Source organism: Scyliorhinus canicula, chromosome 9, assembly GCF_902713615.1.
Source record: "Scyliorhinus canicula chromosome 9, sScyCan1.1, whole genome shotgun sequence".
Classification (NCBI taxonomy): Eukaryota; Metazoa; Chordata; class Chondrichthyes; order Carcharhiniformes; family Scyliorhinidae; genus Scyliorhinus; species Scyliorhinus canicula.
In genome coordinates this window covers 12687393-12704218 of record NC_052154.1, presented here as the reverse complement: position 1 = coordinate 12704218, position 16826 = coordinate 12687393, and the positions used below count along the sequence as shown (strand labels likewise).

Sequence of the window (16826 nt, the reverse complement as noted above, 5' to 3'; positions counted from 1 at the left end):
TTCCCGAGGTTTTCTGGCCAATGAAAAAGGCAGGGATGTCTCCTTTCTTTGACCCGCCAACACCTCACCCACTTCCCTTCCATTCTCACACCTCTCCTCCGTCCCGCCCCTCCACTCCTCTTCCCTTCCCATGACAGTTTTCGCTCCCTGCATCCACGTCCTCCTCTGCCATGCCTCTGCCCTTGCTGGGGTCTGCCAACCTGGCCCCGGCGAGATACTAGACCTATTTCTTGGGCAGAGTTCATCGCTGACGCTTCCGCCTTGGCCTAACTGCAATACTGGCAGAGCCTACTGTTCCCGGTGGTAATTCCAGGATGGCGGAGTTGTTGTTTGCCAATTGGCTAGCAGCTCTATGAGACAGGACTTCCAGCTGGAGAGAAGCGAAAGTCTTGCCTCATAATGTTTAAAGCCCCTTTGGCGAGGATATCAAAGCAGGGAGTGAGCCAGCCAACCAGGGGCAGTTTTGCACCAACATTTATATAGGGGTGCGTGGAGCCCGTCCTCAAATGTATAACCCAACCTAAAGTCCCACAAACAGCAATATGAGAATGACCCATTTTAGTAATATTAGTTGAAGGAACTTGTCCTGCTCGGTTAGGATACCAGCCAGACCCCAGTTTTTGTTAGGATGTTGGATGAGAAACTGATATTGTGATATTGGACGAGAAACCCTAAACAATTTGCAATTTGTTAAACTGTGAGGAAACAATGCTTCACCCCAGGACTAATGACACGGACCAGTAGGTATCCATTAAGTTAAAACCAACTTTTAATTTAAACACAGAATTTACCATGTTTTCAAATAAATAGCTTTACAATTAACAGTAAAACAGTTCCTAAATACAAGGAAAAAGTTTAACTCACTAACTACACCCGAGATCATATACATTCCAACTAAGCAACCAAAAGACAGTTCAAAATCCACTCATTAATAAAGCTAGCAATCAGAGTTACAGTCTCTCTGCAGACCTTCGGAGAGAAGAAACTGTCAGGAACAACCAGAAAATCCTTCTATCTCGTCAGACTCCAATAATTCTATGGCAATACAGTACTACCAAAAACTACAGACAAACCTGCTTCCTTCTAATGATTACGTCATCTGTATCCCACTACGTAGTTTCACGATCTGCTTAGTTAGGACTATCCATCCCTTATTAATTGTCTACACCCCAGGGAACCTCCTTTCTGTAAGAAGTATTCCATTAGCCACCTCTCTGTTAACAAGTAAATGGTAAAAATCAATGATTACCTCACCTTCAGACTACTTAATCATAGATTTAGCAGACATACTGCCTGTGTGTATTGGAATGTTTTAATAACATTACTGTAACAAAATATAAAATATAATATGTAACAATTTCCTACATTCATCACTGCTCACATTCAAAATAGTAAGTGCCAGGAGATCTCATGCATTCACTCCAGTGGGTTGAGACTAGGTTTGCATCTCATACTCAGAGGTAGCACCTCTGTTCGTGCAGCCCACCACAGTCCTGCAGCAAGAGTTGTTAGCTGGACAATGTCTGATGAAAGGACTTGAATGTTCACCCTGTGTCTCTCTCCACAATACTGCCAAATCTGACTATCTCTCGTACTTTCTGCTTTTAGTTCCATTATACAGCATCTGTAGTATTTTACTTTTTGCTACAGGGTCAAATTTTCATCATTGGTCGGCTACCTCTGAAGTCAACTAAGAGAGGGAGCAAGGAAAGCAAATACTGCAGGTGCTGGAATTCTGAAACCGGGGGTGCTGGAGAAACTAAAATGCTCCGGTAGCATCTCTGGCAAAACAAAGCAGAATTAGTTGATGAGTCAAATGATTTCTTCGGAACTGAAGACGGGGAGAAATGTGATGCGCTTTAATGTTGTTGAAAGGAGGGAGGTAGAACAAAAATGGTCGGTTCGGACAGTGATGGGCAACATCGGCTAGTGAGAGGCTAGTGAGTGGCGTGCATGACTGACCCTCTTTCATCTCAGTGGGTCACAGCATTGAAATTGGGCTGGGACCAGGATCCCATTAATTCGATTAAATACATTTAATACATGCCGAATATTTTAGAATGAGTTACAGAAAAACATTTATAGAGGGCGGGATTTACCGACGACCCCCCCCCCCCCCCCCCCCCCCCCCCCCACCCACCCACTCCCCACGTGTTTTTCGGCAGAGGAGGCAACCCGCCAGGAGGATCTACTGGTCCCGCCGTTGTCAATGGAATTTCCCGTTGACAGCAGCCCTCGTCACCGGGAAAGCGGTGCGCCGCCCCCTGGGACCGGGATTTCTTGCCGCAGTGAACAGCTAGTAAATCCTGCCCATATTCACAGAACGGTCATCAACTTCAAATGGCGGCAGCACGGTGGCGCAGTGGGTTAGCCCTGCATCCTCACGGCGCCGAGGTCCCAGGATCGATCCCGGCTCTGGATCACTGTCCGTAAGGAGTTTGCACATTCTCCCAGTGTTTGCGTGGGTTTCGCCCCCACAACCCAAAAGATGCGCAGGGTACGTGGATTGGCCACGCTAAAATTGCCCCTTAATTGGAAAAAATGAATTGGGTACTGTAAATTTAAGTAGAAATAGAAAAACGTCAAATGGTAAAAACAAAAGAAATATTGGGATGGAAAGGGAGCGCACAGCTCTCACAGTCAATGTTATAAACAATCAGCACGCACCTCACTCCACTTGCCCTTGTTTTTCACCAGTCATACCGGTAGGAAAAAGAAATAATGGAAGTTGGGAATGCTGCACGTGAGCAACAGTCAACAAAATGCTTGTGGACTGCACCAGTCCCTGGGATCGCAGGCTGCCCACCAGTGGGTGAGAGAGAGATCAAGTGTCGCGGAACAAACGCCAAAGGGAGCGATGATGGTTTTTGCAAAGAAACAAAACGTTGGTTGCTTTCTTTAATACTGGACCAACCTTCTTGGTACAGTTAGGCGATTTAGCAATAATGTGCAGCTATGCTGGGGTTTTTGGAACACAGATTTGTCTCACTGCATTCCTTTCTCTTCATTAGATTTCCTCTCCAGCTCACTGGGTGTTTAATTCCACAGCTGTCATCCACTACCCTGGACCTTACCCAAATGCCAATTCACCACATGAACTCCCACAGTCCAACATTCTGTCGATGGGTTGACATCAACAAGACCAGTCTTGGCCTAGACATGCAGGGTGGTGTACTTTTCAGCCAAGGTCCCTGCGCAGCACTTAAAGAAATGGATCGTTGGGCAATTTTCCCCCGTCCCCACATTGATGCTGGATGCGAATTACACCACTGCAACTTGACGTATTGTTCTCGGTTTGCATTTTAGTTTTATATGATTTATAGGTTATGGTAAAAAACCTTTTAAATAGCAGAAAATTTCATTACAATTTCATTGGAGCCGTCAGCTCCAATTTATTTTTTGCAAGGCTAAAGGTGTCCTCAGTTAAACTGCATCCCACTTCCCTCAATGGAAAACCACAAAGGATATTTGAGACATAAATGCCATTACAGATGTAGTTTATGAGGAAGAAGAGAAAGAAGGAAATGCTGATAGGATTAGAAGAAGGAGGCTTGCAGGAAGCTCATGTAAGGTAGAAACGCAGGAACTGATTGGTTTGGTCCGAGTGCAGACACAGGTTATATAAATCTATCTGAAGATTCAGTTGCTGCCAATATCAATAACATAATTAAATGTAACCCAGGATAACATAGAACATTACAGCGCAGTACAGGCCCTTCAGCCCTCGATGTTGCACCGACCTGTGAAACCACTCTAAAGCCATCTACACTATTCCCTTATCATCCATATGTTTACCCAATGACCATTTAAATGCCCTTAATGTTGGCGAGTCCATTACTGTTGCAGGCAGGGCATTCCACGCCCTTACTACTCTCTGAGTGAAGAACCTACCTCTGATATCTGTCCTATATCTATCTCCCCTCAATTTAAAGCTATGTCCCCTCGTGCTGGACATTACCATCTGACGAAAAAGGCTCTCACTGTCCACCCTATCCAATCCTCTGATCATCTTGTATGCCTGAATTAAGTCACCTTTTAACCTTCTTCTCTCTAACGAAAGAAGAGAAACAGTCATCCAGAAGAAAAAAAACATTTTTAGTCACTGGTATAAAAATATTTGATGCTATAATGAAAATCACATTGAAGTGCATCATAACAATGACTTTTATTCATATGATACATTGAACATAGACATTTCCCCAAGGGCAATCTCGATGGTGCAAACGGCCCTGTGCACAGCTGTACACAGTCAGCATTGCTGGTACTGCCAGGAAGAATGCATGACTCTAGTTCTTTGGGCTCACTCAATATTTAGGGAAATATTTTAGTTTAAGGTATGAGAGAAAGCTACCTAGAATTATAAAAGCGGAAAACATAGAACATACAGTGCAGAAGGCGGCCATTCAGCCCATCGAGTCTGCACCGACCCACTTAAGCCCTCACTTCCACCCTATCCCCGTGACACAATAACCCCTCCTAACCTTTTTGGTCACCAAGGGCAATTTATCATGGCCAATCCACCTAACCTGCACGTCTTTGGACTATGGGAGGAAACCGGAGCACCCGGAGGAAACCCACGCAGACACGGGGAGACCGTGCAGACTCCGCACGGAAAAGAAAAGCATCTACAAGCATTTAAATAGGCAAGGAGTAACCAAAGGGATGTGTTGGGCTTCTGGAGTGAGGAATTAATAACCTTAATAATAATATCCCACAATTTTAATTTAGATTTATTGTCACGTGTAATGAGGTACAATGAAAAGTATTGTTCGGTGTACAATCCAGGAAGATAATAATAATAATAATATTTTGTGGTGTCACAAGTAGGCATACATTAACACTGCAATGAAGTTACTGTGAAAAGCCCCAAGTCACCACACTCCGGCACCTGTTCAGGTACACTGAAGGAGAATTTAGAATGTCCAATTCACCTAACAAAAAAGTATTTCTGGACCTGAGGGCAGGAGGGAGAAAGCGAAGCGCCTGGAGGAAACCCAAGCACGGGGAGAACATGCAGATTCCATACAGACAGTGACCCAAGCCGGGAATCGAACCTGTGACCTTAGCGCTGTGAAACAACAATGCTAACTACTGTGCTACCGTGCCGCCCAATGGAAAACAAGGAAATGGCAGAAGCTTTGAACGGGTATTGTGTGTCCGTAGAAGATGTAGAAAACCTCCCAAAGATGCTTGAAAATCAACAGGTGAAAGGGAGGGAGGAACTTGCCCACTTTGTAGGGAGAATCGAAATGCAGTTCACAATTTAAATTGAGAAAGGTTGCAGAACTCGATTGTCTAGAGGGATCTCGGTGCCCTGATAGATGAAACACAAAGTTATGCTGCAGGTACAGCAAGGGAGAAAGAAGGGAAATGAAATGTTGGTGTTTATTGCAAGGGGAACGGAATATAAAAATAAGGAAGGTTTACTCCAACTGTACAGGGTTTTGGTGCAACCACATCCGAAGCCTTGGTCTAGTTATTTGAAAAAGGATATAATTGCAAGAGAAACAGTTGAGAGCAGTTCTATTTCACTCAATCCTGAGATGAAGGATTTATAGAACCAGAGATTCCCGACAATGCAGGAGACCATTGGGCCCATAGAGTCTGCACCCACCCTCTGAAAGAGCACCCTACCTAGGCCGAGTCCCCACCTAACCTTTGAACATTAAGGGGCAATTTAACCATGGCCAATCCACCTAACCTGCACATCTTTGGACTGTGGGAGGAAATGCAGACACGGGGAGAAAGTGCAAACTCCACACCGCCAGTCACCCAAGGCTGGAATTGAACCTGGGTCCCTGCCGCTGTGATGCAGCAGTGCTAACCACTGTGACACATATGGAGAAAGGTTGAACAAGTTGGGCTTGTACTCACTGGAGTTCAGAACAATGAGAGGTGATCTTACGGAAACATAAAAAAGGCCAAAGTAACTTTAAAGGGTGGGTACAAGAGGGATGTTAACCCTTTTGGGAGAGATAGATGAGGACCAGGGAGACATAGTTTCAAATAAGAGGTTCTCCTTTTTAAGTCGGAGATCGGGAGGGGGAATTTTATTCTGAGAGTCGTTAGTATGGGGACTTCTCTTCTGCAGAAAGCAGTGAAGGCTGGGTCATTCAATTTGCAAAGTCAAGTTAGATAGAATTTTGATAGACAAGGGTGTCATGGGTTATGGGGGCACAAAGGAAAGTGGAGGCAAGCCACATCAGATCAGTCGTGACCTGATTTGACAGCATCGTCACACTGTATTGATAAAATACAGTGGGGGCTGGTTTAGCTCACTGGGCTAAATCGCTGACTTTTTAAAAAGCAGACCAAACAGGCCAGCAGCACGGTTCGATTCCCGTACCAGCCTCTCCGAACAGGCGCCGGAATGTGGCGACTAGGGGCTTTTCACAGTAACTTCATTGAAGCCTACTCGTGACAATAAGCGATTTTCATTCATTCAAATATGGTCATCACTGTATCTTCTGACACTGAGCAATGCCATGGGAGGCCCAGTGCATTAGATAGTAACCAAATAAAAAAAAAGTGCTATCTTTGTGAGGGACAATCTATAGCCGGCACGTGTGTGAGAAGGGAAGAAGCTAATATGAACCAGCTGCAAATTAATCATGAGGAAATTAAATGGTACCTGTCGCTGATCTGCTCTCTCAATGGCTGCATTCGCACCATAAGCATTGCAGGACTCCACAATGTAGTCTGTGCTGACTCCAAGTACAGAACTCGACACACCACATGAACCATCACAAACTATAATCACACGGGGCAAGTCGCACGCTGGGATCTTCTTCAGGTATTCCTCAGTGAACTGGCAAGTGTGGGGTGGGGAGGAAAAAAGGGGGGAAAAAATAGATTGTTAGCTAAAGTTCCACCAAACAATTGGATTAAAATGTACTAAATTGCTATCATGTTACTAACATGTGGAAATGTATATGATTCAGTCAGCAGTCAAAATAAATTAAAATCATTGGATTTCACTGCAGTTTCTCAAACTAGAAGGTCAAATTTGAATCCAAATTGCCGTGGCAACCATACCAGCGGCATACATTGTTAAAATTAATCAGCATTTGCTGTGGTTACAAAAGGAAGGCAGCAATCAGACAAGTTTAGTATTGTCTTTTATCAAAAGGGTCATCGTCTAGTCCAAGCGGGCCCATCACTTAAAGGGGATTAGATTTATAAGTGGAAGATTTTTATGAATGTCTCCGTCTTTTCTTTAAAAAAAAAAAAAATTTAGAGTGACCAATTCATTTTTTCCAATTAAGGGTTAATTTAGCGTGGCCAATCCACCTACCCTGCACATCTTTTGGGTTGTGGGGGTAAAACCCACACAAACGCGGGGAGAATGTGCAAACTCCACACAGACGGTGACCCAGAGACGGGATCGAACCTGGAACCTCGGAGCCGCGAGACAGCAGTCTCCGTCTTTTCCACCAAAGTTAAAAGTCTAAATGCAAGTCTTCCAAATCGACATACAAAAATGTAATGACACGATTCAGAGAGCAAGCTATTCCCTCGTGTGCTGATCAATATTTATCACTCAACTAACATCAATAAAGACAGCTGATCATCACATTACGGCTTCTGGGAGTTTGCTTTGCCTAAATTGGCTGTCATATTACATTACAACAATGCCTATACTTCGAAAGGATGTCATTGTTTGTATGTCGCTTTAGTATGTCTCAGGGTTGTGGATGGCACAAGGTACATGCACAAATCTTTTATGCTGTCTTAGTGCAAAGGGAGGACAGAGGAAATAAGAGTAAGGTTCTCATAGAAAATAACTGAGAGCAAGATTGCTGTAGTGTAGAAGGAGGTCGTTCAGCCCATCGAGTCTGTACCGACTCGAAAGAGCACCCTACCTGGGCCCAATCCCCAGCCCTGTCCCTGTGACTCCACATAACCTTTGGACACTGTGGTGGTATGATTTGCATAGCTGTCTGCCATTGGTGCAGAACACTGGCTTACCATTGGCCCTGGTCGGTCATGTGCCTCTCGACCGATTGGTTGAGACCAGTCATGTGACGACTCTCCGATTGGTCGAGAGGCTGAGTTAACCCCGCCTCCAGAGCGAGGTATAAATACCCAGAACGCCCGGCGGTCGTCCATTTACTGTAGTCGACCGCAGGGCTAACTTCTAGCTTATTAAAGCCTAACTTTTGTACAGCAACTCGTCTCGCGTTCGATTGATGGTTCATCAGACACTTGGGGGGGCAATTTAGTATGGCCAATCCACCTAACCTGCATATTTAGACTGAGAGAAGAAACCGGAGCATCCGGAGGAAACTCCACACAGTCACCCAAGGTCAGAATCTAAACCGGGTCCCTGGCGCTACATTGGGAGGAAACCGGATCACCCGGAGGAATCTCCACACAGTTACCCAAGGTCAGAATCGAACCCCGGTCGCTGGCGCTGTGCGGCAGCAGTGCTAACCACTGTGCCACCATGCCGCCCTATAGGGCAGGAGAGGAGCGAGACCTCAGCAAGGGTGCGAGATCTCATTCAAAAATCATAAGAAGAAATGAAATTAACCAAGTGTTATGCTGCAAAAAACGTCCATGTAATTATTTATAATTTTGCTACTCAGAACATGAAAAGCAATTCTTTCCCAACGAATGTGCATTCAATTTTTGAGGACGATTTGCATTAAGAAAGCTTTAACAAAAATAAACTTGAAATGAGTGAAAGTCAATCATTGGTAATAAAACAAGCACCATTAAATATGAAAGAGAAATCATCCTCACAGGCAAAATGGTGGAACATTCTCATATTTCTTCATTTGTCTGAGAGAACTGTTAGTATTTAATGTGATCAACCACTGTGAATAACCGAGACATCTGGCAATAAAAACTGGACTAAATTGTGCAAGTTTTCAATTTTTAGCTATTAAAAGTTCTCCTCTTCACTAGTATGTAATCAAAAAGGTTATAAGAAACCTGAACTCCCACTTTACATAGATGGGGCACGATTCTCCGAGCCCCGTGCCGGGCCGGAAAATCGTCGCAACCGCGCCACGACGCCGGCGCACGATTCTCCGAGATGCAGAGAATCGGCGCCATTTTCGCCGGCGCGTTTGTCGCGGTGCCGGCTGCGGGCCGCTGGAATCAGCAGGGCGCCGATTCTCCAACCCGGATGGGCCGAGAAGAAAAAGCAGAGTCCCGCCGGCGCCGTTCACTCCTGGTCACTGCCAGCGGGAACTCTGCACGAAGGGTCTGGGGGCGGACGGCCTGTGGGGCATCACCGGGGGAGGGGGGGGGCACCAATGGGGTCTGGCACATGATCGGGGCCCACCAATCGGTGGGCCGGCCTCTCTCCCTTCCCCCCCCCCCAACCCGGGGCCTTTGTTGCGCAGCCGGCCCCCGAACCCCCACGCCATATTGAGTCGGGGCCGGCGCGCTGAAGAAGTCCCCCGCGCATGCACAGGTTTCCGCGGCCCAACTGCGCATGCCCGGTTTGGTGCGGCACCCATTTGGCGCCGGGAAGGGAGGCTGGAGCGGCATGAACCGCTCCAGCGCCGTGCTAGCCCCCTGTGGGGGACAGAATCGGTCATCCCTGTTGCCGTTTCGCGCCATCATGAAACGCGACGGCGCGAACACTTATTCTCCATTTTGGAGAATCGCCCCCATAATATAATGTTCTTTTTAATGCAATAACAATCTTCATAATAATAATCTTTCTTAGTGTCACAAGTAGGTTTACATTACCACTGCAATGAATTTACTGCGAAAATCCGCTAGTCGGCGCATTCCGGCGCCTGTTCGGGTACACAGAGGAAGAATTCAGAATGTCCAATTCACCATATCAGAAACATTGCCTCGCAGAGATCAGTGGGGCTATACAAATGATAACTTCTGAAGGCAAAGAAATGGAGTGCAGTCGACAGCGGAATGCAGAAAGGGCAATATCAAACAGCTGAACAGTATAACTGCGAACACAGGGCAGAATTCTCCGCTCCCGGGAAAAATCGGGAAGGCCATCGTGAACTCGGCCGAGTTTCACGACGGCCTCGGAGGCCGCTCCTCTCACCGTATTCACCCCCACCCGGGGGGCTAGGGGCAGCGCTCCGTTATTCTCGGCGGCCGGGCCTTGACACTTGCGTCAAGGCGGCACGCCAAGAATGACGCGATGGCGGCGCCTATGTGACGTTAGCCGTGCATGCGCAGGTTGTCCGGCTCCAACCCGTGCATGCGTGGCTGACGTCACGACGGATGACGGCTCAAACCCCGCATGCGCGGTGGCCGTCTTCCCCTCCGCTGCCCCGCAAGACATGGCGGCTTGATTTTGCGGGGCAGCGGAGGGGAAAGAGTGCGTTGCTTTGAGACGCCGGTGGGCACCGATCGCAGGCCAGTCCCCTCCCGAGCACAGCCGTGGTGCTCACTCCCGTCTCCGCCCCCCACAACCCCACAACCTTCAAACGGGCCTTTGTCGCCCACGTTCACGATGGCAGCGAACAGGTATGGTTGCCGTCATCGTGAAACGGTCGCGAATGGCAGGCCGCTTGCTCGGAGGATCACCGGTCACCGTGAAAGACGGCGAGCGGCGATTCTTCCGGGGGGGAGGGTGTGTGTGTGTGTGTGTGTGTGTGTGTGTGTGTGTGTGTGTGTCATGAGTCGCCCGGCCCTCCCGCGATTCTCCCACCCGGCATGGGGAGCGGAGAATCGCGCCCACAGTTTTTGGGAAAGAGGATAGTTCCCCATCCAACAGTCAGACAGGCCAGATCCAACTATTATCTGAGCCACGGAGGCCTTTTCCAGTTAAGATTTAGAGCCACAGCAGGTCGCAAATATTCTCCTCTAAAAGATGCAATCTTGTGCCTTCGCTGCACCAGGAAGAGACTTTTTCTCAGACTCGGTCACCTCAGCGGTATGGTGTGGTAACTATTAACTAGATTTGACCTATAGCGTTACTAACATTGCATGTTGCTTGGGAAAAGGGGTGTCTCAAGAGAGTTCAAGGGAATGTGGTTAGATTTTGGGAACAAGAAGTAGCTTCAGATAAAAAGTATCAAAGCGTATATTAATCTTTTGTCGTCCGTTTCTTCTTTTACTTTAGTAAATATTATTAATAAATTGTTTAGACAACTGGGCTATTCCTCACTGGGTTTTACATGGTTCCTCACATTATTCTAAACAAAATTACATCACTAACACCCAATGTTTCAAGTTATCCTTTCGGGTTTTGAGACACCCTTGCAGGTAACATCAGCAGAGTTTGTACCAAAAATTGGGGTACTTGGCCAGGAGTTTAAACAACGCAAAACCTTTTGGGTGTAGGGGATGTGACTTTTCAAACATGTGAGAGGAGATGCGTGGAACCAAGTGATAACGAGTTTCTTAAAACAAGGAGACCGCAAAGGTGGCTCTTGCTTTATTAGCCCAGGCTTATTTGGAAGTAGGCAATGCAAACTGAGTAAACTTAAAAAGTGTACCCGAAAGCTAATTTGATGGAATTAGCAGGTAACTTGGAATTAGGACCATCGACAAGGACTAAGAAAGCTGGAAGTAATTGAAAGCATAGCCACCCATTTAAGAATACAAGTGGTAGCTGGACCCAGTACTTCGAGAAGTGGGGAAATTGAATTAGCTAAAATTAAATTACAAAGAGAAATAGAATTCAAGAAATTTTGTTTTATAGTTCATGGGGCGTGACGTTCTGTCAGCATTTATTGCCCAATCGCTAATTGTCCTTGAAATCTGTGTGAAGAGGCAGTTCAGAATCAACTACATTGCTGTGGGTATAGAGTTACACTTGGCCAGACCAGGTAAGGATGGCAGATTTCCTTCCCTAAAGGACATTAGTGAACCAGATGGGTTTTTATGACAATCACCAATGGTTTCATTGGACTCTTAATTCCAGATTTCTTTAAATTGAATTAAAATTTCACCATCTGCTGTGGCGGGATTTGAACCTGGGTCCTCAGAGCATGTCCCTGGGTCTCTGGTTTACAGATTCCAGTGACAATATCACTACGCCACTGATGCGACCATCAATTCACAAGGCACGTGATTAGAAGTGAACAGTGGTTTTAATAGTCTTACAACAGAGCCTGCCTGTGACGAGTTGAACTGGCAGCAGGCTCACGACTGCAGAGCTTTATACTTCCAGTTAGTGGGAGGGGACATAGGCGGAGCCATGGGCGGAGCCAAGGGTGGAGCCCAGTACCAACTCCTCATCTCCCCCTATTGGCAGAGCCGTGCAATGGCTCGTATACAGAGCCCACAAGGACACAATACATATAATATAACACAGTGTGAATTACTAGGTTTATAATTCACCACAGCCACCACCTCCTCTTAGAAAAGAAATAAAGAGGGAAGGTGGAAATGCAGCATTAGCAATGGCAGAAAGACAAAAGTAGAAAGAGAGAACATCAAATTAAAATTCAACAATATGAAGCTGGAACAGAGCTGGCTAAGGAAAACATGAATTGAGTGGGGATATGTTTAGGTTTGGACAAGCACTTCCAAAATTTGATGAAAGGGACTCAAGAGGCATTTCACACTTTTGAGAAAATAGTTATACAGGTTAACTGTTGACAAGATCTGTGCGTCATAGTGTAACTGAGAAAGTTAATAAGAGTGATGCTGTCGATTTGGTGTTGGGATTTTCAAAGGCATTTGATAAAGTGCCACACAACAGACTTGTGAGCAAACCTCTAGCTCATGAAATAAAGGGAAAGTGGGTAGGAAATTGGCTGAGTGGCAGGAAACAGAGAATAGTGATTAGTAGTTGTTTTCAGATTGAAGAAAGGTTTGTAATAGAGTTCCCCAGGGGTCAGTGTTGAGACACGTGCTTTTCCTGATATGTATTAATAACCAAGGCTGTGGTGTGCCGGGTATGACTTCAAAATTTGAAGATAATGTGAAGATTGGAAGCATTGTCAACTGTGACGAAAATAGTCTTAAACTTTTAAAAGTACAGATGTATTGGTGGATCGAGCAGATAAGCGGCAGATGGAAGTTCAATACAGAAAAGAATGAGGGGCGGAATTCTCTGATAATGGGGCTATGACCCCATGCCCGCGAGAAAACGGGCACGAATCACTCTTGACTTCACTGGAGTAAGTCCAGGGTGAATCTCCGTTTTGCAAGGGGTTGCAGGGCCCCAGAGTAGACCACGCAGCTCCGGCTACCGATGTGGGACCCTGCACTTTCGGCCGGAGGTCCATGCATGCACGTGGCGGCAGTGGCCCTGCACAACATGGGGAACCACTTCGGACCAGCTTCGACAAAATAGGCCCCCCCCCCCACTCCCGGTGATGGATCTCCCTGGCCCCCCACAAGGGCGGCTGCGGACTGAGTCCACAGCCGCCACTCCGAGTGCCCGCCGGGTGGAACCATGAGTGAACCACGCCAACGGGAACTCGGTCAGTTGCCGGCAGAGAATCACCGCAGGGGCCTCTTTCAAGGACCCCCGACTGGCGCCGCATCGACAGTCCCCGGACAATCGCAGGAGCGACATCGGGCCCGATCGTGGGCCTGACGCCCATTCTCCACCCCCACGCCGAGCGCGATTGAGACGCGGAGGCTCGGAGAATCCCGGCCGAGGTGTTTCATTTTGGCAGGAAGAAGGTGGAGAGACAGAATAAAATGATAGAAAAAACTCTTGAGGAGGTGCAAGAGCAAAAGGGGCCTTGATTGTATGATTGTATATGTTCATAAATCATTGAAGGTTGCAGGGCATGGCAAGAATGCAGTGAATAAAGCAAGCAGTATACTAGCTTTTATTAATAGAGCATTTAGTACAAGAACGAAGAGGTCATGTTGAACTTGTAGAAGTCCCTAGCATCTGGAGTACTGCATCCACAGTCCTGGGTACCATACTTGAGGGAGGATGAGAAGGCATTGGAGGGAATACAGAGGAGATTCATAAGAATGATTCCAGGGATGAAGAACTGTAGCAATTAGAAGGGTTGGATGTGTTTTCCTGGCTGAGAGGAGACTTGATAGAGGTATTCAGGATCCAGAGGGTATGGGTAAGGTAATAGCATGAAACTGGTCTATCTCTTTAGTAAATCAAGAACGAAAGGGCAAAATTAGGAGCATGATGGGGTGGCGGTGGGGGGGAAAAAAAGAGTATTTTCACCCCGAGAGTGATTGGAGTCTGGAACAAACTTCCTGACAGGGTGATGGAGGGAGATTCGATTGGGTTATTTAAAAGGGAATTGGATTGCTATCTCCAAAGGAAGAATGTGTAAGGTTACAGGGATAAGGCAGGGGAGTGGGATGAGGTAGAATGCTTTCGGGAGCCAGTGCAGATTTGATGGGCTGAATGACGTCCTTCTGCCCTGAAAAGATCCTGTGGATTTTGTGACTGGACTGTAATGGCATTGTTCTGTAAAGAAAATGTAGTCGCATTTTATGCATAGCAAGACCTCAAAGTAAGCATTGAATCAAGGGCCCAATTAAAGCAATGTTGCCAGAGATGGAATGTGAATCAGGAATGGGGGCAATTCTCCGCAAATGCAGCGAGTCGTAAAGGCTGCCGTGAAACTGGCCGTGTTTCACGGCAGCCTCCGCGCCCCCTCTCGGGACCCGATTCTCCCCCCCGGGCGGGGCTAGCAGTGGGGCCCCATGAAGCACGGCATCGCGGGCTTAGCAACCGTCGCTAAGTCCGCGCGCCAAGCGTCAAGCCGGCTGACGCGCATGTTGACGTCAGCCGCGCATGCGCAGATTGGACGGCTCCATCCCGCGCATGTGCGGGGCCGTCATCTCCCTCGGCCGCCCCGCGGACTGATCCTGCGGGGCGGCAGAGGGAGAAAGAGTGCGTCCGTAACGGACGCACTGCCCACGATCGGTGGGCACCGATCGCGGGCCCATGCCCCCCTTGGCACGGCCATGGTACTGCCGTGCCAATCGGGGCCCTGGATGCAACGGGCATGTTGCGGCCGTTTTTACGACAGCAGCAAGCAGGTGTGTTTGCTGCTGTAAGAACGGCCGTAAAGGCCTGGGAGCTCAGCCCATCGGCCTGGGGAGAATCGCTGTTCGCCGTAAAAAACGGCGAGCAGCGATTCGTGTCGGGGGGGGGGGGGGGAATAGCGGGAGGGCGTGAAAAATGTCAGGGACGCTCTCCCGCTATTCTCCAACACGTCGTGGGCAGCGGAGAATCGCGCCCAGTTTTTTTCCCCACCCTCTTTGAACGGCAATGTTGACCAAATTAGTGAAGCAATGACTAAAATCTTATCTGCTCATCCGGCTTGGTAAGAGGCACAAGTTACCAATGGAGCCAGACTGACATTTTTGAATCCAAGCCATGCCCCTTGATTGTTTATTCAGCTGAAACCAGTTCTCAATGTTCACATCAATCAAGAACAGTCTTTCTTTGCCAATAAATTACCAACAGAGTACACTTAGGATACTAATCCTTCCAAATATATTTCTGTTTGTTAAAATCCCATTTTTTTCTCTACATCTTCTCACATGAACCGGTAAGTTTTCCAAAACCCTATCTCTAAATATGCACCCATATTGCTGAGGTGATATCTAATAGTCTTTATCTCCAGGCCCTCTGGAACATTCCCGTCAATGTATAACAAATTGATACAGAAGGGTATTTAAGTGCAATTGTTGCAATGTGTTCGCTCCTAATCCTTTTGCCTTCTCATGTTTAGTTGACAATATGCAAGCAAGATACAAGTCACAAGTATCTTCAAACCTTCAGGAATTGTGGGTTTGTGTGGCCCAAGTCAGTCCATTGCAATATTAAAACTATTGCCCTGGATTTTCTTTCCCCAAGAGCAGTGAATGTGGAGACATTCACCACCAGTGAGGCAATGGCACCACAGCTCCTGAGTTTCGGAAGTGAGATAGTTAAAATCTGTGGTGTATTGTAATGGATGCTGAAGATTCCACCATTCAGATGCTTAAACTCATAGAATTACAGTGCAGAAGGAGGCCATTCAGCCCATCGATTCTGCACCGGCCCTTGGAAAGAGCACCCTACTCAGGCCCACACCTCCACCCTATCCCTGTAACCTCAATTAACCTTTTTGAACACTAAGGGCAATTTTATCAAGGCCAATCCACCCTAACCTGCACATCTTTGGACTGTGGGAGAAAACTGGAGCACCCGGAGGAAACCCACGCATGGAGAGAACGTGCAGACTCCACACAGTCAGTGACCCAAGCCTTGAGTCGAACCTGGGACCCTGGAGTTGTGAAGCAACTGTGCTAAGCACCGTGTTACCGTGCTGCCCACGGTTTCCTCCGGGCGCCACGGTTAAAGAGCATTAATGGAACAATTCTGCCTATTTTCCCACAACTTGCATGTAACATGCAAGGCGTTATGGTTGATAATCACAGGTGCACAGGACCAAGGGGATAGGATTTACAGCCACCCAAGGGGCAGAATCACATAATTGTTATGTTGGCGGAGGAGGCCATTTGGCCAATTGCATCTGCGCCAGCTCTCCAAACGGGCACTGTGACCAAGTGACCCTTGCTTTTTCCCCGTACTCCTGCGCATTATTTCAATCACCTCATGCCTTCTCAAATGACTCGATTGAAGCTGCCTGCACCACATTTCCAGGCAGCACATTCCAGGACTAACCGTTTTGTTGTGCAGAGCCTCAATGTTGTGTAGCTTCTCCAGCAGCGCAGCACTCAGAACAACACCAGAGGAGTGCCAGCCTCGATTTTGTACCTGCAGTAGGACTTGAATCCACAAACATCTGACAGAGAAGAGGGAACGCTACCAAGGAACCACAGCTGGCTCTCACTTCAATAACTAGCAATGTTTGAAACCATATGATTCTGCACAGGGACAAGGGTCGGAATGGAGAAATTGGCCCAAAAAAAAGGGGGATTTTAGTCTTCATTTACTATTT

At 47.2% G+C, this 16826-nt stretch overlaps 1 protein-coding gene across 2 annotated transcripts in view; it reads right to left on the bottom strand.

The window, feature by feature from the left end:
• Positions 1-16826, bottom strand: part of si:dkey-234i14.6 — a 152276-nt gene that overhangs the window by 90137 nt on the left and 45313 nt on the right. For both annotated transcript variants that reach the window (XM_038806250.1, XM_038806249.1), the window contains exon 2: positions 6632-6808. In XM_038806250.1, coding sequence (XP_038662178.1) covers positions 6632-6808 — 177 coding nt within the window. The remainder of the gene's footprint in view (positions 1-6631; positions 6809-16826) is intronic.